The 26,996-nt window shown below is 42.9% G+C and overlaps 2 protein-coding genes across 2 annotated transcripts in view; one reads left to right on the forward strand and one right to left on the reverse strand.

The window, feature by feature from the left end:
- DEPDC4 (DEP domain containing 4) overlaps window positions 1–7,885 on the reverse strand; it is a 32,413-nt gene extending 24,528 nt beyond the window's left edge. Inside the window, exons 1-4 of the mRNA XM_088465480.1 lie at window positions 7,709–7,885; window positions 3,874–4,267; window positions 2,868–3,016; window positions 2,531–2,711 (exon numbers count right to left, since the gene is read on the reverse strand). Of these exons, the coding sequence (XP_088321606.1) occupies window positions 2,531–2,711; window positions 2,868–3,016; window positions 3,874–4,267; window positions 7,709–7,778 (794 nt within the window). The 5' untranslated portion in view covers window positions 7,779–7,885. The remainder of the gene's footprint in view (window positions 1–2,530; window positions 2,712–2,867; window positions 3,017–3,873; window positions 4,268–7,708) is intronic.
- Window positions 7,886–8,483: 598 nt separating this feature from the next.
- The window catches only part of SCYL2 (SCY1 like pseudokinase 2), an 83,154-nt gene continuing 64,641 nt past the window's right edge, over window positions 8,484–26,996 (forward strand). Inside the window, exons 1-4 of the mRNA XM_088465545.1 lie at window positions 8,484–8,697; window positions 21,198–21,393; window positions 22,710–22,867; window positions 25,428–25,572. Coding sequence (XP_088321671.1) covers window positions 21,217–21,393; window positions 22,710–22,867; window positions 25,428–25,572 — 480 coding nt within the window. The 5' untranslated portion in view covers window positions 8,484–8,697; window positions 21,198–21,216. The remainder of the gene's footprint in view (window positions 8,698–21,197; window positions 21,394–22,709; window positions 22,868–25,427; window positions 25,573–26,996) is intronic.

Below are 26,996 nucleotides of genomic sequence, written 5' to 3' on the forward strand. Positions count from 1 at the left end.
AACAACTAGGTGTTAGGGATTTCCTATTCATACTTCTATTGTTCATTACTGCTCTACCTGCACTAAATTCACTATGCTCTTGTATGCGATATGCTAGAGTAGGCTAAATATGTCACAAAAAAACAAAAATAAGACACCCCCATCATTAAAGAATTACTGAGGGTAGATGAGGTTTCTTTCACTAATGTTGGGTACACACTGGCCGACATATAGGCCGTTCAATTGAACGGCAGATATATCTTGTGTGGATCGGCCAGTGTGCACCAGCAATGTCTGAACGACGTAGTTCACAGACCTATCGCATCGGCTGTGCTGCACAGCCGATGCCCAATAGATCTGCAGATATATTGGGGCATCGTGCTGTGTTTACGGCGGTGATTGACAGCTCACCTGGGCGGGCGCATGTAAATGCCCGCCCATATGTGACAATATCGCTGACTGATCGACCTGCACCTTCCCGGATGTTCGATCATCTAGCATACCACCGACGGCCAGCAACCCGCGATCAACGATTTCTGGTCCCTATAGTAACTTGGTCGATATCGACCAGGTGGGCCTGCATGCACGATATCTTTATCGTCCATATGTGCCCACGCATCTCAGGTTGTTGGTGGGTTGGAGGCACCGAAAAATGCACGATAACGATATGATCAATATCGTTCATTTTTATCGTACCGTGTGTACGCACCATTAGAGCCATCAAAATAAATACATAATATTCATCACAAAACAGTAAACACTATTATGGAAAGAAAACAAAACGAAAAAACATCAGAAAATATAGAGCCTGGTTTGTGTGATGTTGGCAATCATGGGAGTTAATCTGCAATACCTGCCCAACAAAGAGACTTGGGTGTCTTTTATATTTCTTACATATGACTTTAGTTGGGAGGCTGCTAAGGAGTAAAAAAGGATGAAGCAAAAAAATAAATAAAAAAATTTAGATATTTATCTAAAAAAACAAAAAGACCATTGCAGATCGCTCAGTTTAAACCAGTACAGCAAAATCGATCATCCATAGCTGTGTAAATACATTTTTATTACTTTCCTCAGACTTTTTTTTTATTTTTATGCATTTCTTTACAGAAAACTTTATTGCAGGGTCCAAGATAAATAGTCTATTTGCAGTGAAATAAAGCAGTGCAGACTTTGTAAAAAGTAATTTTAAAAAGATATGGTACATTACAGACAGTTTATTACAGACAAACAAGTTGCACTTTATTCATAAATTAGCATACTGCACAGCAAGTTGTACTGCACTTCATAAAAGAACCAACAATGCTTCCTTGCTAACATAAGACGTGACATTGCATAGCAATGACGGGATATACATTTCCAGGGAGTGTTGAATAGCTGTGACTTTTCTGTCTCACTTGTATTGTCCTTACCACTGGGCCTCTCCTTACTTACACTTGCCCTCTGCTAGTAAATCAACCGACTTTACAAACAGAGCAGGAAAATCTGGCTGAACATGGTAGAATTTAGAATGCAACAAAAAATAAACAGAACTACACTTTTTATATTGCATATGTTTTGTATCATTTTAATCAGATTTCCTATATATATAGTAAACAAGCGCATGTTGAAGCTATTGTCCTTTGCACAGATTGTAAAACTGTCTTTAGAAATTCATAAGTCTATTGACAGAAAAGTTTTCGTTCCCTTCACTCATTGATCATCTACATATGTTACACTTAAAAGGATAATTCCACCCATTACTACTACTACTACCATACCCAATTCCCCCACCTAGGACAACTGCATGGGCTGCATGCTTCCTAACTTGGAAAGTAACTTATGCAAGTGGGTTCACCAAATGGGAGTTATATAATTTGAGGGCGTCCTTACACTAAATCATGCTTGTCCTTTTGCACAAGCTAGCATATAAATTGGTACAGACACACAAATGATTATCTATCCAGAGATTAATAAACACTGATACCATTATTTACTGAAAAATAAACCAGTCAAGCAATTTCTATTAAAGGTGGATTAAAGGTTTTTTTTCCATCCCTCAACAGATTAACATATTGTCAGGAGCTCAACAGTGACCTCCCCGCTCAGAGGCACAGGTGCCATTTAAAAAGGAGAAGTCGGCTAGTGTGCACCGCTTGTCCACAAACCTCAAGGTGGCCATACACGGCACGATATAGGTGACGATCCGACGGATAGGCACGATATAGGTGCTATATCGTGCTGTGTATGGGCACGATATCTTATTTGGTATCGTGCTGCGCGCTCCCGCGGGATCGTACATCACATCCCCAGATTTTCCCGCAGGTTCATATGATCTGGGATGCGATGTACGATCCCATTCAGATGGAGGAGGGGGGAGCTGGCATATCGTGCGGTCAGCGGGGACCGCACGATTGCCGACAGTGACAGCACGATCCATCTGCTGACGGATCGGCAGTCGCCCTACACAGTGCATCGCACAGTGTATGGGCACCTTTACATTGAGCACTGGTCATGTAATTAGACCATAGTTTTGTTCCACATAACATTTTTAAATAAGTGAAACAGCACTTACTGAGGCAAGTTTAGTGTCTGCAAAATTTCTCTGTCCAGAAATGTATTCGAAACAATAAAATCAGTAAAATGCTTCTTGTAGTCTGCTTTAGTTGGGGAAGCTAAGATTTCTTCCAAGACAGGAATGTGAATCAGCTGCAGAAGCCGCACCATAACCTGCTGTTTCCACACATTTTCAATATCTTAAAAACCAAGAAAAAACAACATTAGGATTACATAAGTAGTGATAGTTGAGGAATGTATATAAAAACTGGTATATTATTTGTTTATAGCATTGCAAGGATACAGTATGTATGTCACAAGGTAGCCATTACAGTTTCCAGTTGCTTGCCAATTACCTTTTTGTGAAGGAGCGCTGGTTTGTTTGGAGAGTTCAGAATTCAGCTGTGCATTAGGATGGTCACAGATACAGTGCAAGAGCTGGCTCAGCTTCTCATTGGCCGAATCCAGGGCCGCTGGGTTACATATTGTTACAACACGCCCACTTCTAGATTAGGGAAATTTAGAAAAATGTGTGAATCTTTTAAGCATTGCAGTCATTTATTATTCTGCCAAAGTCTCCTTGGGTCGAATTCAATTGTAATGATGTATGGTCAGACATCAGATGCCTGGCTGTGTACATCGTTCAATATGGTAAGTAATCTTTGCTAATTTTACCTCGCATCTCATTTAGGTTTTGTACGAAAATGAGCAAAGATATTCGTGCTGACGCCAGACTGTTCTGCCAGCATTCAGAGAACAAAGCTTAGAACTGAAGTTCCTTCTTTGAATGAGGTATATAAAGAGAAAATATTAAAAAATATATATATTTTAAACAAAGTAGTCACCGGGTTAGGGAGCAATAGTCAAGTTAATCTGGAAGAATCACATTGTGCAGTTATGTAGATTATTACCCTTCTAACCAATGTGATTGGGTACCCAAAGAATGCAACCACCCTACTAGCACACAAATAATATTTTAGAGGCATTATATAGTCATATTCAATTTGGAGCAAAAAGTCCTGTACTTTTCGCATGCCAGACTTTTTTTTAGCCGTCATCGCTGGTTTTCCATGCGGTTTCCATGGTTTGCACCACCATAACCCCAATTCTGCACATTTTTTCGACACCTATTTATAGGCGAAACTTTTTCGCAGGTTCCATTGCATTGAGTTTCCACACCGGCGAAAAGTCTCCAGAATTGAATACGGAGCAAACTTTTCGCATGGCGAAATGAGGTCACTCGCGAAACTTTATTGCTGAAAACGGCCTTTCGCCCCTAATTGAATACAGCCCATAATGTTAAAAAAAAAAAGGAATTTTTGTGATAAAAAACATTGAACTCATAAACAAGTAAAGGCCAACCTGGATAGCCTCTTCTCTTTTCCATAGTTCTTGCCACTGGGTGAGCAGTCAGCAGCTCCACTGGACTCTAGAAACCTGTAGAAATGATTATTACTGTCCTCAAAGATAAGTTCAACAACTTCAGCCTTGAAAAGTTTTGCACCAACAGGTTTGAATATTTTGTGGTCCATGAGTGCTTGGCACAGCTGTACCCCTTTCGTGCGTGAAATATCATAGCTGCTTAAATACATATTCTGCATGAGATGGCAAAGCACAACATCCACAGCATCAGATCCTGCAAAGCAGTTTGGGTAAGTACGAAGATGCTGCCGTCTGTTCTTTACTTCCACTTGTGTTTTCAGGGCTTTTATGATACTGTTCCACAAATGGGTGGCCTGGAAAGGTCCTTTGTAGCCTAATCAACAAAAGAATTATAAATCAATACAATCTGTAAGCATGACAAGTGTAAAAATAAGGTAAACAAAATCAAATAAAAAAAAACAAAAAAAAAAAAACCCTGAGCTTCAGAGCATGCAGGAAATAATAAATGGGCAATACTGAAATTACCACATATTGCTGTATAATGTTATATATCATGGTCTTGTAGCTAGTAGGTGTATGTCTGGCCATCCAATAAGGAGAGTCAAGATTGGCCTCCTAAAAAGTACTGCCAACGTCTCAACATTACTACCACTTACCCTCTTTAATAGGGCACATACACTACCATTCAAAAGTTTTAGAATACCCCATATTTCCAGTTTTTATTGAACTTTATGCAGTTAATATCTCAATGCATACCAGCGATAGGGACTTATTCCTGCGCGCCCAAAAAAGGAGCGTGGTGTCACATCAGGGAGTGTGGCCTCCAGGGAATCCCAACAAACAGGGTGTTTAAACCGGTTTCGCTCCATTTTCTGGGAGCTTTTTCCACTCTTTTAAAAAGCTCCCAGAAAACGGAGCGAAACCAGTTAGAGACACGCTGTTTGTTCCTTTACAAGTGTGGCTCTATTGCTTGGTGCCCGCAGTGGATGACAACTTGCCTGGAGACATTACTTTTGCTGACCGCTAGCCACAGAGGTGTGCCCCTACACAGATGCAACAGGTAAATGGCCTGTGCTAATGACAGGGCTCTACAATACCAGTCGCCATGTCGATTAACATTTCAGTCCAGACGACCAGATTTTGCTGTGGTCTACTCTATAATTTAATACCAATTGACTGTGTTTAGACCCTGTGAGTGATGAAAGAAAAAAAAAAAAAAAAGATTCCACGCAGCAATAGACAGTCATGCTGAATGCTTACCCACCCCCATTTCTGTATAGGAGGAGATTTGAGAGCACACTGTCTGATTGGCTAATTCCAAATCACCTACAACTCAGCTCTGCTAAACCTGGTCTTGGTACCATGGTTGCCTGATCCCGGTTATGTGAAGAGGCTGCAAGAGCAGAAGATCCAGTTGCCTGGTCTGACCAATCACACTGGAAGACCATCCCAGTTCACAGCTGGTGAGCGGCCAGGAGATGTAAGCTGCACGGTATACAGTACATAGTCAGGTAAATTGCCTGTGTTGGGGAGGGCAGGGCCATGGCCTGAAAATTTAACTTAATTGCGGATATCCACAAGTTTGCACTTCGCATCTGGTATTACCAGATGTGCCCTGGGATGGAACGGGATGCCATTCAATAGCGGTGTTCCCAGTCTGTCAGGTGCAGCACCAGTTAGCAATCCTTTGCCTTGCCCAAAGTAAGTAGGTGACACAATGCTCCCCTGTGGATGCTATGGTAGTCAGAGGATTGTACAAGGAGTTCTCAAACTCAATCAAAAGGCAAAACTGGAAGCTCACAGGGTTGGGAACCTTGTGCAGTTAGCCCTATAACAAGATTTTGTGATTAGCCAGCAATGTGTATAGATTACACACAGTGTGGAATAAAGCACTCTCACACTCAAACCAGACTATTTGACCACCAAGCCATACTCCCCTATTTGACTTCATTTTTAACATCTTCTCCATATCATAATATTATTGATTGAAAGAACTACTGTGGGTTATACTATGAATTAAGGGACAGGGTATGATGGACATTGAAATGGCATGTGTGGTGGTCTGATTGCATGTGGGGATGTCTGGGGGGCGATAGTCTGGCTCCTAAACTTTCCAAAAATTTGTCGACCCCTGGCTCATAAGCATTATTATACAAGAGCTTGTATTATAAAAGGTTGTATATACACAAGAACCCTGTATTACGTGTCAAAATAATATATAAGAAATTAGTCAAATATCTATACTAAATATGCCCAGGATGCAGTCTACGCTATTTTTCAATAGAAAAATTTCAGTACTAAACGGCTGACATTGGAGACTGTGCTGTATGACTCCCCACATTAAGTAGTGTAACTTATAAAAAAGTAGCCAAAGTTATGAAAGCACGAATAATATGGAATAAAAAAAATGTGGTGGTTTATAATACTGTGCAACATGTTTATAAACAAAGCTAAAAGGTAGCATTTCTATTAGTTGGTTTCAATTAACAGACACCTAGAGATGAGGTCAGGAACCTTTATCATGATTATGTACACCCCAGTTATTGCAAACAGCATGAAAAGATAAATGATGTTTGTTCATTATACAACAAGCACATTTCCTGTTATGTTACTTAGGAAAACCACGGAACAAATTAAACCCCCCAAATTTTTTGATAAGCAAAGTATTTATTTACAAAGCTAGTTATATAACAGCTACGGGATGTAGTGTATACCCTGGGGGTCGGAACCCCAACACCAGTCAGAATCCCGACTGTCGGGAACCCAACGGTAAGTATTGGGTTTAGGCTGCGGGGGGGGGGGGGGGGGGTTAGGATACTTTCCTATATGTGTGGTTATCCTAACCCTTTCGGGATGACGGCTTCGGGACCCAACTCACAACTACATATTACAAAGCTCTTCACAGTGGGTATTCAATCAATTATATGTCCCTGTCGCAGTTGAATTTCCAATCTATATTCACACTAGGATTAATTTAATCAGCAGCCAATTAACCTACCATTATGTCTGGAGTGTGGGGTGGAAACCATAGCTCCCAAGGGAAAAAAAAATCACACAAACACAAGGGAACATATAAACTCCACACAGATAGGGCCTTGGTTGGAATAAATCCTATGACCTCAGTGCTTTGAGTCAGCAATGTTACCCCTTTTCCACTAAAAACACGACACCAACCCGGGACACTGAGCACAAGTCAGAGCAGAGTTTTACACCTGTGGCTGGACCCAGGTTATAACCTGGTCCAGCCATTCACACTAAACTCAGGTATTACCTGACCAGGATATTCTGGTGTTACAGTGGACACTTGGAGATGATGTCATCTCCAAGTGCTACTGAAATCAGCCAATCTGCTCATTTGAATTATGATCTGGGTCATGACATTTATACAGGACCATGACCCAGGTCTTTCTAGATTTCGACCCTGGTATCTACCAGGGTCGGATTCCCAGATCACTCAACCCAGGTTATTTTTTAAAGGACCCTTTTACAGCAAGCTGTGTGACCTTGGTAGACCCAGCAATAGCCCAAGGTACTTGGGCAGTGGAAAAGGGGTATAAGTCACTGTGCCAACCAGTACATGTATTTGGCATCCATAGACTGCTGATAAAAACAAGCTATTAAATTTAGGTATAACTTTCCAAAATGTCAGTAAAGGAGTGGAAATGGGGGGGCTGGGGTGATATGTTTAAATTTCAGCCATAACAAGGTAGGACACCAGATTACTATTCTAATATCCCATGACAATAAAACTCTGTCAAAGAACTGCGTGTCTCATATTGCCGCAAGTTGCAGTGGGCATGAGCCGTCTACTTACCTCTCCTCCGCGCCCTGAGCTCGCCCATACTGCGTATCCTGCGGAACCGGGGAGTCAAATCTGCCGCCATTGCACCTGCTGCTGCCGGCGTCACCTGTAGCACTAGCGGGGGTGACGTCACGTGACCATCTTGCACCCTGCTGGACGTGCCCGTCCATGATACGTCACCAATGTTGTCTGTAGCCCAACCGCGGCCATTTTTAACCCTGGCAAACCTTTGAGCGTGAACGTGATTTACCACCAGTAAAATATTAAAATAACAGACCGCCCGGCCACACAGAAAACAGTCCGCTCCCTGTAATCAGCACTGCGTACAGCGCCACCGCGTGGAATAAATACTGAGACGCTTTATTCATTATCGCTTTTAGGTTATTCTTTTATACGAGCAGCCCTCTTGTCATGGTATTTCTCTAAACAATTGGGATTCACTTAACATCTAGGAGTTAAATTGTAATTATCCGCTATTCCCGGCCATGTGCACTTGTCAGCATCTCCACGTTGTGGTGACGTCAGAGGTCCTTCCTTCAACTTGAATCTAGCATACACAGCCCTAGCAACAACTGTATTGCTGCGCTCCTGCATATTACAGCTTTCTTTACGTACTGCCATTGTCGTCAGAGGGGAAATGAAGTCACCCTCATTGTTTGTCCACATCACAGAGATTTGCTTTCTAGAGACCAAACTGTACACGACCTATGTATCCCCAGCACAGGAGACATCTTGTTGGGGCCTATTGGTATAGCTTCGTGCATTGTTGTACTTCAGGAAAATGGCCATCTCCGCACACCTGCCCGTAGATAAGGCTGGGGCCTGTTTTGGAGCCAGGCGAAGTTGCTTACTGAGCCTCTAGCTATCAGGGCTGTGTGTGGTCAGCTGCGGGAAGATGTGGAGCACCTGAAAGCAGGAAGAAGTGGAGCGGCGGCCTGACAGCAGGAGCGCAGCCTCGTATGTCCCGTCTCTGCCTCCTGTGTACACCTAGCCTGGGACAGGTACGGCCGCCCCGCATGATTCCTTGTGGGTGCTAAATTAGGGCAATGGGGGGTTCAAATCACCTTCCTAGCCTCAGCTGTCACTGTCATAGCCTCAGCTGCAGGGCAGGTTGATCATCCATTCATCATCAGGCAATACATAGCAGCGGTGACTGCACTGGGGAGGCAGAGGCTAGGCTATGTGGCAGGCATGAGGGGCACACTGTGTTATGCTAAAACCTTGCTCAGAAGGTGTCTTACAGGTTGATGAAATGTGAGCCTCATGAGGATTATTATTACATTTATACCCTCCTTTGGTTTGTTTATCCAAATCCCCATTTAGTTATTTGTGCAGTTAAACAAAAGAATAACTGATTAATTATGTAAGACCGTGTTTATCATTATGGGCTCAATTGTTTTTATTTTCTCCATATTGTATGTGTGTGTTTACTCAGTGTGATCTAGATTAGATACTAAATAAATGAACGGCTGATAAATGACTGTAGAATTTATGCTCCGCACACACTGCAGATGCCCCCAATAGCTAGTTCCTATCAGTGATGCTGTGGCTGCCTAGCTTTTTGCTACACCGCTTCACCTTGAAAGATTTGCCCCTGATTTGTTCATGTTTTACTTATACCCCTTTTCCACCAAAATCCCGAATCTGACTCTGGATTTTTTACAAAGCATTTTCCCGGATTGTACTCTGCTTAGACCCCGTTTCCACTGCACCCTCGTCCCAGGTTTTTCCCAGGTCGCCTCTGTTTCCACTGAACCCGGGTAAGCCCAGCAAAACCTGTGGATGTCATTAAAAATGGCTTTTATTCAGGTCATTTTTATTTATTTATTTAATTAGTATTATTTATTTTATTTAATGACATCCTTTATTCAGGCGTCTCCTCTGGTCTCTGGGTGATTACATCAGCAGCTAGCACCCTGGGAAGGACCAATCAGTGGCTTTTGCAATTACCTGGGTCAAAAAACCCGGGTAATAGCTGTTTCCACTGCAGTGTTACTGGGTTTTACCCGCTCAAACCCCTGCTCGATACCCGGGAAGAAGTCCTGGGTCAGTAGACTCAGGATTTTTTCCTTGGAGTTGTTTCCACTGAGCCGAGTCCCAGGTAGACACGGCAATTACCTGGGGGTTTTAGGCAGTGGAAAAGGGGTATTGGATGCTGTGCTCCATAGCCTTAAGACCTTTGAAACACAGGTATTATTTTAAATCAGTTAATTTATAGACTTTGAGAATATAAATTCACGTTAGTTTAACCACTTAACTGATGACTTTTTCTAGTAAAACCAGTCAGAAAGGGTCTGCAGGAGAGTCAGAGGAGATCCATTCTGCACATGTGTAGAACTGATTTCCTCTTCAAAAACACAGTGGGGTGGTGTGGTTGCACCTTGTGAGCTGAACCACAGTTGGCAGCATTTGCAACCCATCCAACCACGTCAGTAAAGTGGTTCATTACAAGGTACTTTTTCCTTATGAAATGCGCTTCTAATGCTCTTCTACAGTGAGGACAAAGGGCATGATTTAGCAAGGCCTATATATACGCAGATCGAGCAATTGTGTGCCATTGTGCATGTGTGAAAGTCTCACTGTGCACGAGCAGCGATTGTATTGCGATAACGCTCATACGGAGGATTCACTCGCAAACTGAGTGACAGGTAGTCAGCTTTGTTTTGGAGGTAACGGGGGGGGGGTGGTTATAAAAATGCAGGAGTGTCTGGCTGTTTAGATACATAGATACAGTTTCATGGGCGTGCATAAGTTAGCCACTGCGATCACCTTCGCAGCATGAACACTCATCATGTCAGGAGAGCTGTAGTGTTTGAGCCTTAGTCTGGTCACACTTGACTTACAAGCTGCGTGACTGCCCAATGTTATTGATGATTACGCTGTTGTACATCGTTGGACGGATATGAGAAGGCAGCAGTGGGCGTCCCTATGCTCGGCTGTGCTTAGGAAGGCATTGGCATATTTTAGCAACTGCGATCCTTAAGAGATTGCAGTTGTCATTACATTAGTATAAATCTCGGATTCTGGCCTAAATCGTGCAAGGTGTTGTTCATGCTTTCACTAGTGTTTCAATGCTTGTGTATACAAGCCCCTAAGCTGTTACAGCATTTTGTCTTGCTTTCCCCCTGGATATGGCAGAGGCTGTTTGTGCTAAGAGCTGGGTTATTGTGTGCGTGTCAACTTAAATATCGAATTGAATTAAACTGGAACAATTTAAAAGTAATTGAATGTGTAGATCCTGTAGGAACTAGTCATGCACTGTATGCTTGCTACTATTCAGTCTGCCATCCCTGATTTTAATTATTTGGTGCCATAATGATGTTTCTCCAAGTGATGTTTATATAGTGAGAGCAAACAGATATATTAGAAATTAGATATTACAGTATTTATTAAAATGTATCATAGTCAGATACAAATGTTCCCAAAAATAGAAATAAAGTTAATATTAAATGTGATCAAATTGTATACAATTTGGTAACGTTTAATATTGTCTGTATTTCTATTCATTGCATTTTTGGGAACATTTCTATGTGACTGTATATTACATTTTAATAAGTAATATCTCTTATATACTTTTGTGAGATTTCTGTGTGAGACCCCAGGGCCTTGCTATTTGTTTGTAAATTTCCATTTTAAAGGGGATTAGCAACCCCCTTCTTTGTAAGTGGCAGCAGTTGTTTCTTGTTAGGTTCCTTTTTGCTTTGTTGTTAGTGTATAGAGGCGCCTGGTATATTTTCTGTTCAAACAGATATTTAGTGACAAATAAATTAGACAATGAGAGCAAAGCATTTCATTTAGTGTGACATATAAACCTAAGATATTTACAGAAGTTCTGCAACCCCTCCTCCAGTGTTTATAGACAGGGCAGTTTCTAGGGTTTGAGGCTCCCAGTGCGAGCAGTCAAAATGCGCCCCCCCCCCCCTCGAAGCAGTAATATTGTGGAGTGGTCGTGGCTTCATCGTGAGGGGGTGTGGTACCACAGTAAGGGAGTGTGATCTCGAAAGACCACAGAATGACAGCCACTGTGACTACTAGGTTGGCTAACCTGTCAGAGGAGGGAGCTCCGTCGTGCGCATGCGCGAGACCCGGATAGCGATGGGCTCTCCGTCGCTCCGGGTCTCGCACCAAAGGGGGCGTGCTGTCGATGTTGATTGACAGCACGCCCCCTTTGGTGGGCGTACCGGGGGCGTGGCTGCCAGACGGAGGCGTTCCCATGATAGAGCCAAAATCACTCCAGGGCTTGCGGCAGCGAGACCCTACCGCAGGGTCTCGTCGCAAGCCCGATGATCGCGATGGTCTTGACCATCGCGACCATCATCATGGACGCTCGCATAAGTTGTGGGTGGTCACCCACAGCTATGCGAGCGTCCAGGAGGACGCTCCATTTTCATGGAGGAGGGCCCTGATTCAGAGCGAGCACTCTGGTCAGAGCGTTCGGCTCTGAATCAGGCCCACTGTTAACAAATTGGAAAAGGAGAATTTCCAACTGTCGTTTAAAATTTATATTCTGGAGAACCGATCACATAGAAATAATATATGGCTGGTGGTCTCCCTGAATCTGTGAAATGCACAGCTTTGGTGCATTTTGTATGCCATACTGGGTATTGAATCTGCTGTGATCTTGTGATTGAAAGAGTCCATTGAGTACTTAAGGTGCCATATTAACTCACCTCCCGTCCTATTCTGTTGCCTTAATTACCTACATAAATTAGCATTCTGGAATGCTTCTCGGGAGCTGCAATCTATATCCTGGGAGGGAAATAAACTTCATTTTCCATGACTACTCGGTTGAACTTAATAGAGCCTGTTTGCCCCAATATGCTCCAAGCTTATTAAAGAAAATCTAAAATTTGCTCTAACTTACCCAGCCAGACTATGGTGTATATTAATCAAAATTTGCATTCGATTTTATGATCAATTTAGCTAATCTGAAATTGACTCGAATGTAGAAATCCCTGTCAAAATCCCACATTTACTAAAATTTGATTTTGGAAACCTGTTCTCAATCGAATTCGATTTTGAATAGTAATTTCTTGTTCAATGTTTGCATGCCCATGTCCAAATCGAATACCAAATCAAACTTCAAATCCCCAAAATAATAGACCTGATTCATGCTGGAATTTTTAGCATTAGCAGGTGTGAATTACACAGTTGCATGCACAACCAGCACCAGGCTTTGTTGAGCTAGTCCTGGTTGTGAAAATACGGGGGACAAAAGATGTTACTAAAAGTTACCTAGCAGTTCTCCCCATTGAAGTCAATGGTGGGAACCATTCATTGGCTGAGAGAGGCGAAGGCTTGCCTGTCTCAGCCAATAAACGCTCAGCCCATGCATTTCTAAGTGAAATGCCACGGATGAGCTGTCATTCGGGAAGTACTGTCCTTAGAAGATGGTATTTATGTCCGTGGCTCGGGCTTCGCGTTTTTTTTTTCTTTTGTTTTAGGAAGATGTGGATGCCTACATGGAGAAGAGGATGTGTACAGGGATTGTAGTTTAGTATGTATGAGTGGGAGTGTTTTGTGTTTTTTTTAAATATTTATTTTGCAGGTGAACTAGAGGTACCAGCGGGCCCTTACTGCCCACGTGCTGGTACTTATGGTTCTCCAAGTACCAGCATGTCGGAGACGCTTGCTGGGGCCTCTAGTTCTCCTGTAAAATACAATGTTATTTCATCTATTTTTATACACAATCAACCCAGCACCCACCGGCGGGCTGACTGTCGGTCAGGTATAATTCTTTGGTCACGGAAACCAGTGAAAGGGTACCCCAGCTGTGGCATTACACCCCCGCTAGAAAGAGTCCGTTGCTGGTTGTGCAAAATACGGGGGATCCCTATGGGGTTTTTTGTCCCCTGTATTTTCACAACCAGGATCGGATCAGAAAAGCTTGGTGCTGGTTGCTTCATGTTCTTTTTTTTTTTCTTCTAAATTTTAACACTTTACAACCTTTTTACACACAAAAACATGTACAGATCTCGCTGATCTGTGAATGCATCTATGTAATTCATACCTGCTCCTGCTAAAATGCCAGCATGAAGCAGGTCTATTATTTAGGGGATTTGAAGTCCCTTTTAAATCGAATATTAGTAAATCAGGGATTTGTATGCTGGTCTATGTAAAAGTACCAATGTGTAGCCGATGTCCGATATTGAGCGGGACTCTGGTTTATGTTCGATTTGACATTCGATTTTGCCTTTAGTAAATCTCCAAAGGCAAAATCGGATGAACACCAAATGCAAATTGAATGTGAAATCACACAAAACTCAAAATCAAACATTAGTAAATATACCTCTATATCTATTTGAGGGCTCACTTTATAAAGACTTTGCTAACCCAGATGATGAATCTGCCTATCTGGGTGTGAATTAACAGACAGTAAAAAGGTCAACAGTGTCTAGATAGACACCAGATGTTAGACCATCAATAGATCGACTGGGACAAAAGATCGACACAAAAATGGTCAACATGATTTTGTTGTTTTTAGCCCTAATCTTGTGCCTATCCGTCGGGGTAGGTGTCTAACCCTAACCGTCGAGGTTAGTGCCTACCCTTAACCCTTCGGTAAGTGCCTAAACCTAACCCAAAAAAACAAATAGTCATGTGCCGGCCTTCTGACACTGTCGACCTTTTGACTGTCTAATATTTGGTGTCTATCTAGACATTGACGACCTTATTACTGTCTGTAGTCCGGAACCCTGCCTATCTACGGGAAGAAAGCAACGCTGCAGAACAGGATACAGTGCCTTGCAAATGTATTCACCTCCCTTTGCATTTTTCATCTTTTGTTGCCTCACAGCCTGGTATTAAAATGGATTTTTTGAAGGTGTGCATCATTTCATTCACAGAACATGTCTACAACTGTGAAGTTCTGTGTTTTTTTTTTTTTTAATATTGTGAATCAAAAACCATTTAGGACAACATAACAGAAAACTTCAGCGTGCATCACTATCCACCCCCCTAAAGTCATTACTTTGTCAAGCCACCTTCTGCGGCAATTACAGCTGCAAGTCGCTTTGGATGAGTCTCCATGAGCTTGCCACATCTTGCCCCTGGGATTTTGCCCATTCCGCAAAACTGCTCCAGATCCTTCATGTTGGATGGTTTCCGCTTGTGAACACCAGTCTTCAAGTCTGACCACAGATTCTCAATTGGATTGAGATCTGGGCTTTGACTAGGCCATTCCAACACATTTAAATGTTTCCCCTTAAACCACTAGAGAGTTAATTTAGACTCCAACTGCATGACCAACTATAGACCAGTATCAAACCTTCCTTTTCTAGGAAAGGTCACTGAGAAAGTAGTGGCAATGCAACTGGAAACCCGCCTGTCTACCCATGATATTTATGATCCATTCCAGTCAGGATTCAGGAGAAGACATAGCACTGAAACAGCTCTGGTATTTGTGCTTAATGATCTTCTGATGGCAAGAGACAGAGGTGATTGATCAATCTTAATCCTTCCGGATCTCTCAGCAGCATTTGATACTGTGGACCATGGGATTCTAATTGAGCGCCTGAAACATTTCTGTGGACTGGATGGCACAGTCCTTAGCTGGTTCAAATAATTTCTGACGGCAGGTCACAGAGAGTTTCTTCTGGAGTAAACTCTTCATCTCCAGTGCCACTTCCATGCGGTGTCCCACAGGGTTCTATACTATCTCCCATGCTTTCTGCAGTATACATGCTACCATTGGGTGAAATAATCAGACGTCATGGCCTGGTGTACCACTGCTATGCAGATGATACACAACTGTACCTGTCCTTTTCTCCAGGTACAAAGGACCCCATAACAACCCTAAATGGCTGCCTAGCTGAGCTTCAGAACACTGAACATGTGCGGAATCAGGTATCAGCCACAATCAAATCCTCATTCTTTCATCTGAGGAACATTGCAATCAAGCACTTAATTCCCTCAGAAGATCTGCCTAAAGTCATACATGCATTTATATCATCACACCTAGACTACTGCAACGCCCTCTACCTTGGTCTCCCAGCAAAAGAATTGCACCACTTGCAGATGGTACAAAACGCAGCTGCCAGGCTATTAACCAACCAGCCCCGTTCCAGCCACATAACACCCACTCTCTACTCCCTTCACTGGCTGCCTGTCAGATGGCGAATTGTTTTCAAGATTGGATTACTAACTTACAAAGCCCTACATGACCATGGCCCAAGGTACCTAAAGCAGCTTCTGATTCCGTACCGTCCCACAGCATGATGCTGCCACTACCATGTTTCACTGTGGGGATGGTGTTCTTGGGATGATGGAATGTGTTGGGTTTGTGCCAGACATAGCGTTTTCCTTGGTGGTCGAAAAGTTAAATTTTAGTCTCATCTGACAAGAGCACCTTCCTCCATACATTTGGGGAGTTGCCCACATGCCTTTTGGCAAACTCAAATTGTGTCTTCTTATTTTTATTACTAAGTAATGGCTTTTTTCTGTCCACTCTTCCATAAAGCCCAGCTCTATGGAGTGTACTGCTTATTGTGGTCACATGCACAGATACACCAATCTCTGCTGTGGAACTCTGCAGCTCCTTCAGGGTTGCCTTTGGTCTCTGTGCTGCCTCTCTGATTAATGCCCTCCTTGCCCTGTCTGTGAGTTTTGGTGGGTGACCCTCTTGGCAGGTTTGTTGTGGTACCATGTTCTTTCCATTTGATGATGATGGATTTGATGGTGCTTCGGGGGATCATCAAAGATTTGGATATTTTTTTTTATAACCCAACCCAGAATTGTACTTCTCAACAACTTTGTACCTGACTTGTTTGGAGAGCTCCTTGGTCTTCATGGTGTGATGCTTCTTGCTTAGTGGTGTTGCAGCCTCTGGGGCCTTTCAGAAAAGGTGTGTTTATACTGACAGATCATGTGACACTTAGATTTCACACAGGTGGACTTCATTTCACTAATTATGTGACTTCTGAAGGTAATTGGTTGCACCAGAACTTTTGAGGGGCTTCAAAGCAAAGGGGGTGATTACATATGCACATGCCAATTTACAGAATTTTATTTATAAAGATTCTTTTTTTTACATATATTTTTCTAATTTCACTTCACCAAATTAGACTTTTATGCAAATCCATCACATAAAATTCAGATTAAAAAAATAAATAAATTACAGGTTGTAATGTAACAAAAAAGGTAAAAAGCCAATGGGGGTGAATACTTTTGCAAGGCACTGTATGTCAATCACTTTCTCATCTCCCCCTGATTCAGCTGTATTTAGGATCCAGTCATTTCATTATATTCTACTCGCTCTGCAAGCCATTGTTATGGTCCTGTGAGAATTAAACATGCATGATATTGGTGTTCCTCAGAGATCACTGTATATTACCACTAAAGGTGCATAGACACGTAACGATTTTTTGAACGATTTAACTATAACGATGTCATTGTCATTCAATCGTTGAAAAAAATCGTTCAGTTTCTGAGTTATAACGATGAACGATTATCGTTCATGTGCGTTCCCGTTTGTAGTTAATTCTGATTGACCAACTGAACGATTATCATTAAGGGAAGTTACAAAAATCGTTTGTAGTTAAAAAAAATCATTCATTACACTGTAAAAAATCTGACAGAAAATCGTTGGTAACAAAATGGTTGTGTGTGTATGCAGCTTAAGAGTATACCTGCTTATATACGGCTCACAACACCCTCTCCAGAATTGACTACACTTTCCCATAAACCAGTGGTTCCCAAACTGTTCTCAAGGCACCCTAATGGTCCAAGGATATTCATGTTTAAGCACAGGTGATTTAATTAGTGCTTCAGTCAGTGTGATTATACCATCTGTACACAAGCATGGTTATCCTTAAAACCTGGACTAGCGTTCCCGCTAGGCTGTTTTAGCGGGGTGCGGCGCCCTGCCCTCCTTCTGGAGGGCAAAAAGCACCCTGACCCTCTCCCTTTCTGCAGCGCTTGGGGGCTGCCCGGCATGTCCGTAAGCGCCGGGCACGCCCCCAAGTATGACGAAAAGGGGACGTGTCTTATAGACACGCCCCCTTTTCATAACCACGCCCCCTCTTCGGGCGCGCTGAAGGCGCGCGCACAAGATTGCCCTCTCTAGCTCCGGCGCTCTGCCTGCCGCCGGAGCTAGAGGGAACACTATGGGCTGTTAGGGTGCCTTGAGGACAGAGTTTGGGAAACCCTGTTTTCCCAAAGGTGAATATATACTATAGAGACAATTTCACTTTCAGAACATACCTTAGTTTGGTTTAGTAAGCAAACCTCTGTTGGCAAGGACTTGTTCCGCCTTTTTTCAATCTATTAAATTTTGCAATAAATTGGAAACCGCATGGAAGAAATCTAGAGTTTATAACTTATCTGAAGCTGAAACCGATCCCCTCCTTTTTTTTTTTTTAAAACTGCTAAATCGGTGCTATGGTGAGCCATTATCTTCTATGTTTCAGCCACCAACGGGTTTTAACGGATGCTTACCAGAATTATAATTCACATCCTACTCCCTCTAATAAACATGTATACCTCTTGAGGAATTTCTACAATCCATGGGTGACCTATATCTATTCTTAGTAAATTACCGCTTTCTTAGATTTGAGAATAAAATGGGTAAATTGCTGAATGGGTCCCGCTCACCAGTGGTGGTGCACCCTCTCAAACTTCTTGATGGCTCCCTCACTACCTCCTAATAGTCAAATCACGGAGGTTCTGAACATTTTTTATGAATCTCTTAATTCCCCCCTCAGAGGTCTCTTCACCTATACTACCTACTTCTCCTGACCACCCGTATTTTTATCAGTTATTTATATAGCGCACACATATTCCGCAGCGCTTTACATTGAATATTTGGCCATTCACATCAGTCCCTGCCTCAGTGGTGCTTACAGTCTATGTTCCCAAACGCATGCACACACATACACACTAGGGTTAATTTTTGTTGGGAGCCAATTAACCTACCAGTATATTTACCCGGATTACCCAGAGGAAACGCATGCAAGCACAGGGAGAATATACAAACTCCACACAGGTAGGGCCGTGGTGGGAATCAAACCCACAACCTCAGTGTTGTGAGGCAGTAATGCTAACCATTACACCATCTGTGCTGCCCCCCACAGCATAATGTGCCCATTTAGCTGCAGATTTATTGGCCATCGGCTGTGCTGTACAGCTGATGATGTCTCTGAACTATGTTGCTCATAGACATATTGGTGGTACACACCCTGCTGATGCGTCCACGATATATCGGCCATTCAGTTGAATGGCCGATATATTAGCTAGTGTGTACCCGGCATAACTCTCAAATTTTTTTCTGTTGGACTGCTAAAGGACTATCATGCATTTTCAAAGTTTTTTGACCCTGGAGGCAACTTGCTGTCATTCATAGATCTGCAATAGAGAGATCCGCTTCCTAAACGACACTTATATATGTTTCTACTGCAACATGCAACCCATTATCTCAAGATCCTTTATGTTCCCTCCTAAGATTGATTGGGGCTAAGCCTTTTAGAACTAGGTATTTATACCCTCATTTGATAGCTGATTCTGCTAAAGCACGTTGGGAGACATTGTTTAAAATTTGGCAATCTGACATACCAGACCTGCTTTCAGTCTCACAGTTAGTTGCCCATTTTGATAATACACTGAAAAAATTGCAGTTCACTTACCTTCAGGAAGTATACATTTGCACTATCCATAGGACATATATCTCACCTGCTCAATGGAGACATATGATACCCACTGACTCCGGAGCTTGTTTAAAATGTAAACTTTCTACTGCTAAGTTTATGCATTGTATGTGGGAATGCGGCAGCTAAAAAATTTGGAACAAAGTGATTAGTTTTATGAACAATGTATTCTCCCTTCACCTACAACCTGACCCATTTGCTTGTCTATGGAAGATTGGAATTTAGGCCCTGACAAAAATAATATTACCCCTTCTCATAACGCTGGTTAAAAAAGTATTTCTTGTGCATTGGGCTTCCAAATCCGCTCCTTCACCTATGAAATTAAGCATGTTGTAGCTTTTCTACATTGATAGACATTCCACCCTTACTAATATCATCAAAAGTTCTATAAGAAGTGGGGCTCTGTACAGATAAGTTAGACCTCTCAATGCAGAATCGTATTTGAAAAATGTTCTTGCCAACAGATTAGTATTTATTTTGCAAATTGTTAATAGAATCTTGACATATCTTCACCTTCCTGTTAAGCTGGGTACACACTACGCGCTCCATTGCACGATATATCGGGTGGATCTCATAGAGTGTACGCCCGATTGTCTGTGCCCGCAGGTCGATCATTGCATCGTCCCATCTGATGGCAAGATGCGATGAACACTGCCATGCTGCTAAATGCAGCATGGAACTACACATTGTGTTGCGTCCACTGCATCGTGCAGTGTGTACGGACAGCGCAACGTATATCGCTGTCGCATCGTGCTGTGGCTGGGTACACATCGTGCATAACATGACAGTCAAGGCTGTTCATTAGAATGAACAGTTAAAATCCTCTGATACATTTATAATGAGGATTGATATATCTATGATTTATTTACTTCTACTATTGTCGCACCTTTTATTACCACCATTACAAATGTACTACTACTTCTCTCTCCGATTTCCTGTCTCAATCATGTGTTTCCTCTTGTTTTCCACCTCCACTCGGATATATATAGGAATTTTGCTTTATGTATTGACGTTTTGTTTTATCCTCATCCAAATACTAGATAACAACACGTATTTACATTTATTCTTTGTTGACAAATATTCTTTGCTTGTTGCTTTCTGATAAATCTTTTGGTCTGTGTTTGCTACTTACCTGACTAGTGTTGTCAGACACGTGAAATATTTATGACCTGTACTGTATTCTTCTGTACATGCTCCTTATCACTGTATCATTGATTGTTTTCCATATTAAAAAATAATAAAAATGTATTTAAAAGAAAAAAATAAATAAATAAAAACGAGGCACTACTATTTATTTTCTGCAGTATTAAATGTCATTACTTTACATAGAAGTGGGGCCAAATGTCATAAATGTAAAATTGGTGAATGTGTTCAAATGGTCCTTACTCACTTAGGTCACATATCAAAAATGAGGCTAAAAATAGCAATGGGCATATATGTTTAATATTATCATCGTTATCTGTAACAATCATTTTAATGTTTTACTGGAAATGGTATATATAAGTATGATGGTTTGCCAATTCTGATTTTTGGGATTTCCCCAAAAAATGTATTTAATTCTCAAAAAATCGATGGTGAGCATTTATTTCTTGTGCAACTACCATTAATGTGTTTATTTCCTCTGGGGGAACGTTTTTGCATCCATTTATACAAAGTTAAAGAAAAAGTACAGTACATATTCATATACCATTCAGTTGAACATTTTTCTGGTACATTTCACAAATTATACAGATACGTTTGGTGATGGACCCACTGCTTCTACATAATAATGTGTGGGGAATGGTGATAGATGTGTTTGGGACATTTTTATGTCGTTAAATAATTTTACACTTTTTTTTTGTTTTGTTTCTTTCATGAACAAGGTCAGCCAAGTAAACCAAAATGGAGTCAATGCTAAACAAGCTGAAAAGCACAGTCACAAAGGTGACCGCGGATGTTACCAGCGCCGTTATGGGAAACCCTGTTACAAGGGAATTTGATGTAGGGAAACATATAGCCAGTGGTGGAAATGGCCTGGCTTGGAAAATCTTTAATGGCACAAAGAAATCTACAAAACAGGTATGTCTTTCTTTATGAAAGTTGTCATTTATTTGCAACAGATCTATAGATCGATGACCCGAGGCTGTAATATAGCCAATCATAGAACTGGTGGGCTGACACTGGACTAACCCTGAGACAGGCTGTGTGCAAACATTCTTACTTAGTAACACCCAGCAGGTATTCTGCAGTTAATTTTTCCACGGACCTTGAATACCATAACATTGGAGGTCTTAGACAATATTTCATTAAGGTTATTTGTTTTGCCTAACCCTCTTTAGTAATAGTTCTCACCTTTGTAAGGGAGTCTGTATTGGCAGACTTCAAAAGGAGGACTGTTATTATTATCCTTCAATATGAGTTATATTTGAAACAAACAAAAAATATAATTAGTAGTATGTATTTCATGTGTCCACATTACATGGGTAATTTAGCAGGGATGTTGTCAATATCCTGACCACTCTCAGAAAGCCGGAGCCGGAATATCGACACAATGCACAATCTTGGCGCCGGCATCCCGACTGCCAGAATGCTGAAGGTAAGTAGCAGGGTTAGAGGGGAGGGTTAGGGTTAGGCACTAAGGGGGGAGGGATAGCTTTAGGGTGCGAGGGAGGGGGATGTTAGCTATAGGCACTAGGGGGGGAGGTTAGGTTCAGGCACCGGGGAGGGAATGTTAGGGTAGGGAGAGGGTTAGGATACCTACCGGCAGGTGTCGGTATCCTAACCCTGTCGGGATGCCGGCGTCTGTATTCTGACCACCGGCATCCCATACCCATCCCGATTTAGCAAACCTACCAATGTCCTCATTCTTATTCAGTCCTTTGCTTAAAACATGCACCTGACATTAGCTGATGTGATATTAGGGCCCTGTTTACATGACCAAGCAAGCAACATTACAGTAATACTATCTATTACAGGGCTTTTTTAGACACTAACTTGCATGGAAATGGTAGACAATGATCACTGCACGCACTGTTGATGTGCCATGTTCTCTCCTGAACATACTGCATAGCAGACAGCTCTGATGTATAACGGAAGATGTCCGTCTGCCAATCTCTCTACACTCCCAGTTAAGCAATCTGATTGCACTATGCTCATTCCCAGACCTACTTTCTTTATGCATCACAGTTCTCTGCTATGTGATTTGCTGGTAGCATGCCTGGGAGAGAGCTTAGCTCTTCATCAAACACTGAATACAATTATCTCTCCCAGACAAACTCCATTCCTCCAATACTACAATACCAGCTTATAGTTCCATGTTAAGTGATTTTAAAATATTTAATTTATTGCAGAATGCCTAGAAAACAATTATTGTAGTATATGTTTATTTTTCACAGGAAGTTGCGGTTTTTGTGTTTGACAAAAAGTTGATTGATAAATATCAAAAGTATGAAAAAGATCAAATTATTGATTCTCTGAAGAGAGGAGTTCAGCAGTTAACACGACTCCGGCATCCACGGTTACTTACTGTACAACATCCACTTGAAGATTCAAGGTAACACTGCTTTTCTTGTGCCTGAATTGAATTTGCACTGAGCTTCAGCACTTCACTATTTTGTAATGTCTCTACATCACCTTATGTCTGTGCCATGTTGTGCAGTAATACAGTGGTGCTGACAGCAGAGCTGCAAGATGTTGCTCCTTCTGTTTAAAGAAGCTGGGCGTATCATTTATTTCCTTAAGATGCTCCAGGTCGATCACTGTAAAATAAAGACATTATGAAGCACTAATAGGACACATTAAATAAATCAGTCCCAATGTCTTCTTATTGTTCAAGCTTCACTAAGACATACATGATGTTTGAGGAAGTATTTTAAGGGAAAGGTTGTAATAATACAGACATTCCTCACTTAACGACCGAGTTCCGTTCCTACGACTTGGGGCCGTATTCAATTAGAAGCGAAAAGTTTGAGGCCGGACTTTTTGTCGTCATCTGAGGTTTTGGGTGCGAGAAAGTATCGCACGCATCCCCGTATTCCATTCCAAATTGGCGAAAACTGGACCCAGCGAAACGCAAACAGGCGAAGAGTATTTGGGGAAATCAGCCTGACACCCCCAAGAGATGATCTGAAATGGGGGTTTACTATGGGTATCCCCGATTAACCCTGCTGAAGGTATTTGGGGTCTTTGAATGGTCTCAACAGGCGCTATTTAGCGTTTTTGGGACAGTAGTGAAGAAGAGCATTAGGGTGGTTTCCGCAAATTTGTACCCCAAAACTCCAATTCTGCACTGTTATCCGCCAGGTATCCATTGGCGAATCTTTTCCGCTGGTTACAAGGGTTGAACTTTTTGCACAGCAAAAAGTCGGACATATGGAATACAGCGATAAGTTGAAAACCGGCGAAAAAAGACGTCATCGGTGAAAAAGTATCGCAGAAGCTGACTCTTTGCTTCTAATTGAATACGGCCCTTGGTCGTTAAACAAATCTGTCGTTAAGCCAGGACATATAGTGGCCGGGAAGTAGCAGGTCCCAGGATGAGGGTGACATGTGCCTGTGTGTGCCCCACCTACTCTGAGAGCACGCCGTTGTCCTTGCAAGGTGTCCTGTGTATCTCGCGCCACAGCCAGGGCTTCCTCTTGCGGCAGAGACTCTTTTTTTTTTTTTTTATCACTGCAGGTCACATTTAGATGGTCAGAGCGCCGGTTGTAAGTCCGAACGGTGGCTAAACAGGGAGGTCGCTAAGTGAGGAATGTCTGTATACACAAATAATAGTGAGCAGGTCATTGAGGTGCCAGTGTTACATTTGCCAGCAGGCTTCTTCAGGTAAAGTGTGTGCAGATAGGCAGAAAAGTTTGTATGAAACAAACTATCAGATTGGGGCTTTTACTGAAACTTCAATGCTTTGTGTGATCAAATAGTTTACTTGATAGAATAATGTAAGGTTACAATTGCCTTTGTAGTGTTGTCGTTTGTCTGCCTGGTCCCCACCATTTCCAGATGAATTCCTGCTATATAGTGTGTTCGATAAGCAGATCACTTGACTTTGAGCTTCTGATTTGTGCTGACACCATCTTTGCTTTATCCTTTGCTTCCCCCTTCTCTATATTGGAGCTCTCCATTACTGAAATATAGCACACACTCACTGCCATAGTACATTGAATGCACTATAACTCTCTTTTCTTACATATACATTAGCACTGTGAATGAATCGAAGAGGATGGCAGCAATGGAGAGTATTACACTATCAGATATCATTTAGAAACGTTGAGTAAGATGACTTGCAGGGTTTTTGCTTTGCCACTTTAAAGCCAACATGTGCCTCTATTCATCTTGCACTGGGTATATTTGGACAGTGACTCTCACACCTATGCAAAGCTGAAGTATCGGCCCATGTGTTGCAAGCTCTACACAGACGGTGTAATGGTTCCCATTACTGCCTCACAGCACCGAGGTCACGGGTTCAATTCCCACCACGGCCCTAACTGTGTGGAGTTTGTATATTCTCCCTGTGCTTGCGTGGGTTTCCTCCTGGTACTCCAGTTTTCTCCCACACTCCAAAAATATACTGGTAGGTTAATTGGCTCCCAACACAAATTAACCCTAGTGTGTATGTGTGTGCGCATGTGATAGGGAATATTAGATTGTAAGCTCCACTGGGGCAGGGACTGATGTGAATGGCCAAATATTCTCTGTAAAGCGCTGCGGAATATGTGTGCGCTATATAAATAATAAATAAATGGTAATTAATAATAACGTTTCATTGGTCTTATAGCTGAGTGACCAGATCTGTATAGCCACACTGACTTTATATGAATTCCTGGTGTCGGACTTACTGATAATTAGTGTCAGCCCACAAGAATGGCAACTTCTACCCAATGAGGTCTGAATTCGACAACCAATCCGCTCATGTGATCAGTTTAACCGTCCCAATTATGCAACCTGTGTTAGTGATTGAGATGTGTCTTTGGGAAAGTAACATTTCCTTAGTGTAAAAAAATTAATTTCTGCTAATTTTATAGCATTGTCACATAAGAGAAAAATGCAGAGGAACATAACAATTAAGTTAAGAAAGTACAGGTAATATCAGTTAATGTTTTTTATGTTTCACACAGGGATTGTCTTGCATTTTGCACAGAACCTGTTTTTGCCAGCTTGGCTAATGTTCTTGGTAGCTGGGACAATCTTCCATCTCCACTTCCTGCTGATATTAAGGATCATAAACTCTATGACGTGGAAACAAAATATGGGCTGCTTCAGGTAAGGACTCTTTTAACATAACACAGACCGTAACCCCATTTATTCTTTGTTTGGATACACGTATTCAGTGTGTGCAGGAAAATGTGGATGAGAGAGGAGCAAAGAGCTTTTCTACTTCAGGGTCCATAGGGTATCCACAGGATACCTTGGGGTATAGGTGTGACGTCAGTCGCAGGGCACCAAAGAGTTAAGCTTTCAGCCTCCCAGGATGCACTAGGTCCCCCTCCTATACCCCGCCCCCGGGCCAAGGCACCTCAGTTTAGTTTGGTGCCCGGCCGGAGTCGGGTGCACCTGTTGGAGTGGGGGCTAGAAGAGCCCCTGAAGCTTTTTCTTCATGCAGCTGTGGCTGCACATCTGGATGAACAGCATGGACTGTCAGTCCTGACGTCCATGCTGTCTTCCCTACACCCCGCCGGTACCAGAACGCCGGTACTGATCCGGGGATGCTGGTGGGCGTCTGGGGTCACAGCTAGCGGTGACCCCAGATGCTCCGGACCATGGCCGGATTCAAGGGGGACAGAGGTAAGCAGCGGGGTCCCGCGGTGGGTCCCCGCTGATCACATGGTCCTAAGTCCCCAGGCAGGGGGCTCCCTGGGGACTGGCTGCAGCGTGGAGCCAGGCGACCAACCTGCGCTTCCACTACCCCCTGGGACAGCGGACCGCAGCAGAGCGGTAGCGCTGCGGCGTCCCAGGGGTTAAATGCATGCCAGGGGAGCGCGCCTTCCCTGTCTCACAGCCGGCGCCTCCCCCGCTGCACACAGCCCTCTCTGCATGCTGCCGACTGGTCCTGTGGCAGCGCTCCTCCCCCAGGCCAGCCTCCTCTCTGCTCCTCGGCGGCCATCTTCTCCAGAACGCATGGTGAACGCTGCTGGAAGCGCTGGACGGAAGCATCGTGGTCTGGGTCCCCCCGCATACCTCTCCTCCGCTGTGGCTCAGGTCTGTGTATGCAGCGCTGTGTCCTACCAGGCCCTGTGTCTGTGTAGTTGAGTAATCAGCGCTGTTAGTGCAGGAATTGTTATTTCTCTGCATTGTATGTGACTGTGCTAGCGCTGCCTGTAACTTTTCTTCTCTAAACTGTCAGCTTTATTACTGTCCCTGTTCTTCTGCTAAAGCCCTTGCGGTGCGGTGCTGCAGGGTGGTCTCTCGCCTATTTAATACTTAATTGGTGAGAGAGGTCACATACGTGGTGCCATCATGTCTGAAAGTGATTTTCCCCTCCGGCTACAGTGTACCACGTGCAAAGTACCGTTAGCGGAGGGGGAGGGTAGCGCGGAGGGCCTTTGCCGGCAGTGTTTGTCCATGGCGCGGCCTATTACGGTTACAGCACCGGTACAGGAGCCGCCCTGGGCTTGTTTCGCTCAGGCGTTAACAGCTTTAGTGGGCCAGTTAGCTCCGCAGCCCGCGTTTACTCCGATGGGTTTGTC

This window comes from Taudactylus pleione, unplaced genomic scaffold, assembly GCF_031769625.1.
Source record: "Taudactylus pleione unplaced genomic scaffold, aTauple2 ptg001990l, whole genome shotgun sequence".
Lineage (NCBI taxonomy): Eukaryota > Metazoa > Chordata > Amphibia > Anura > Myobatrachidae > Taudactylus > Taudactylus pleione.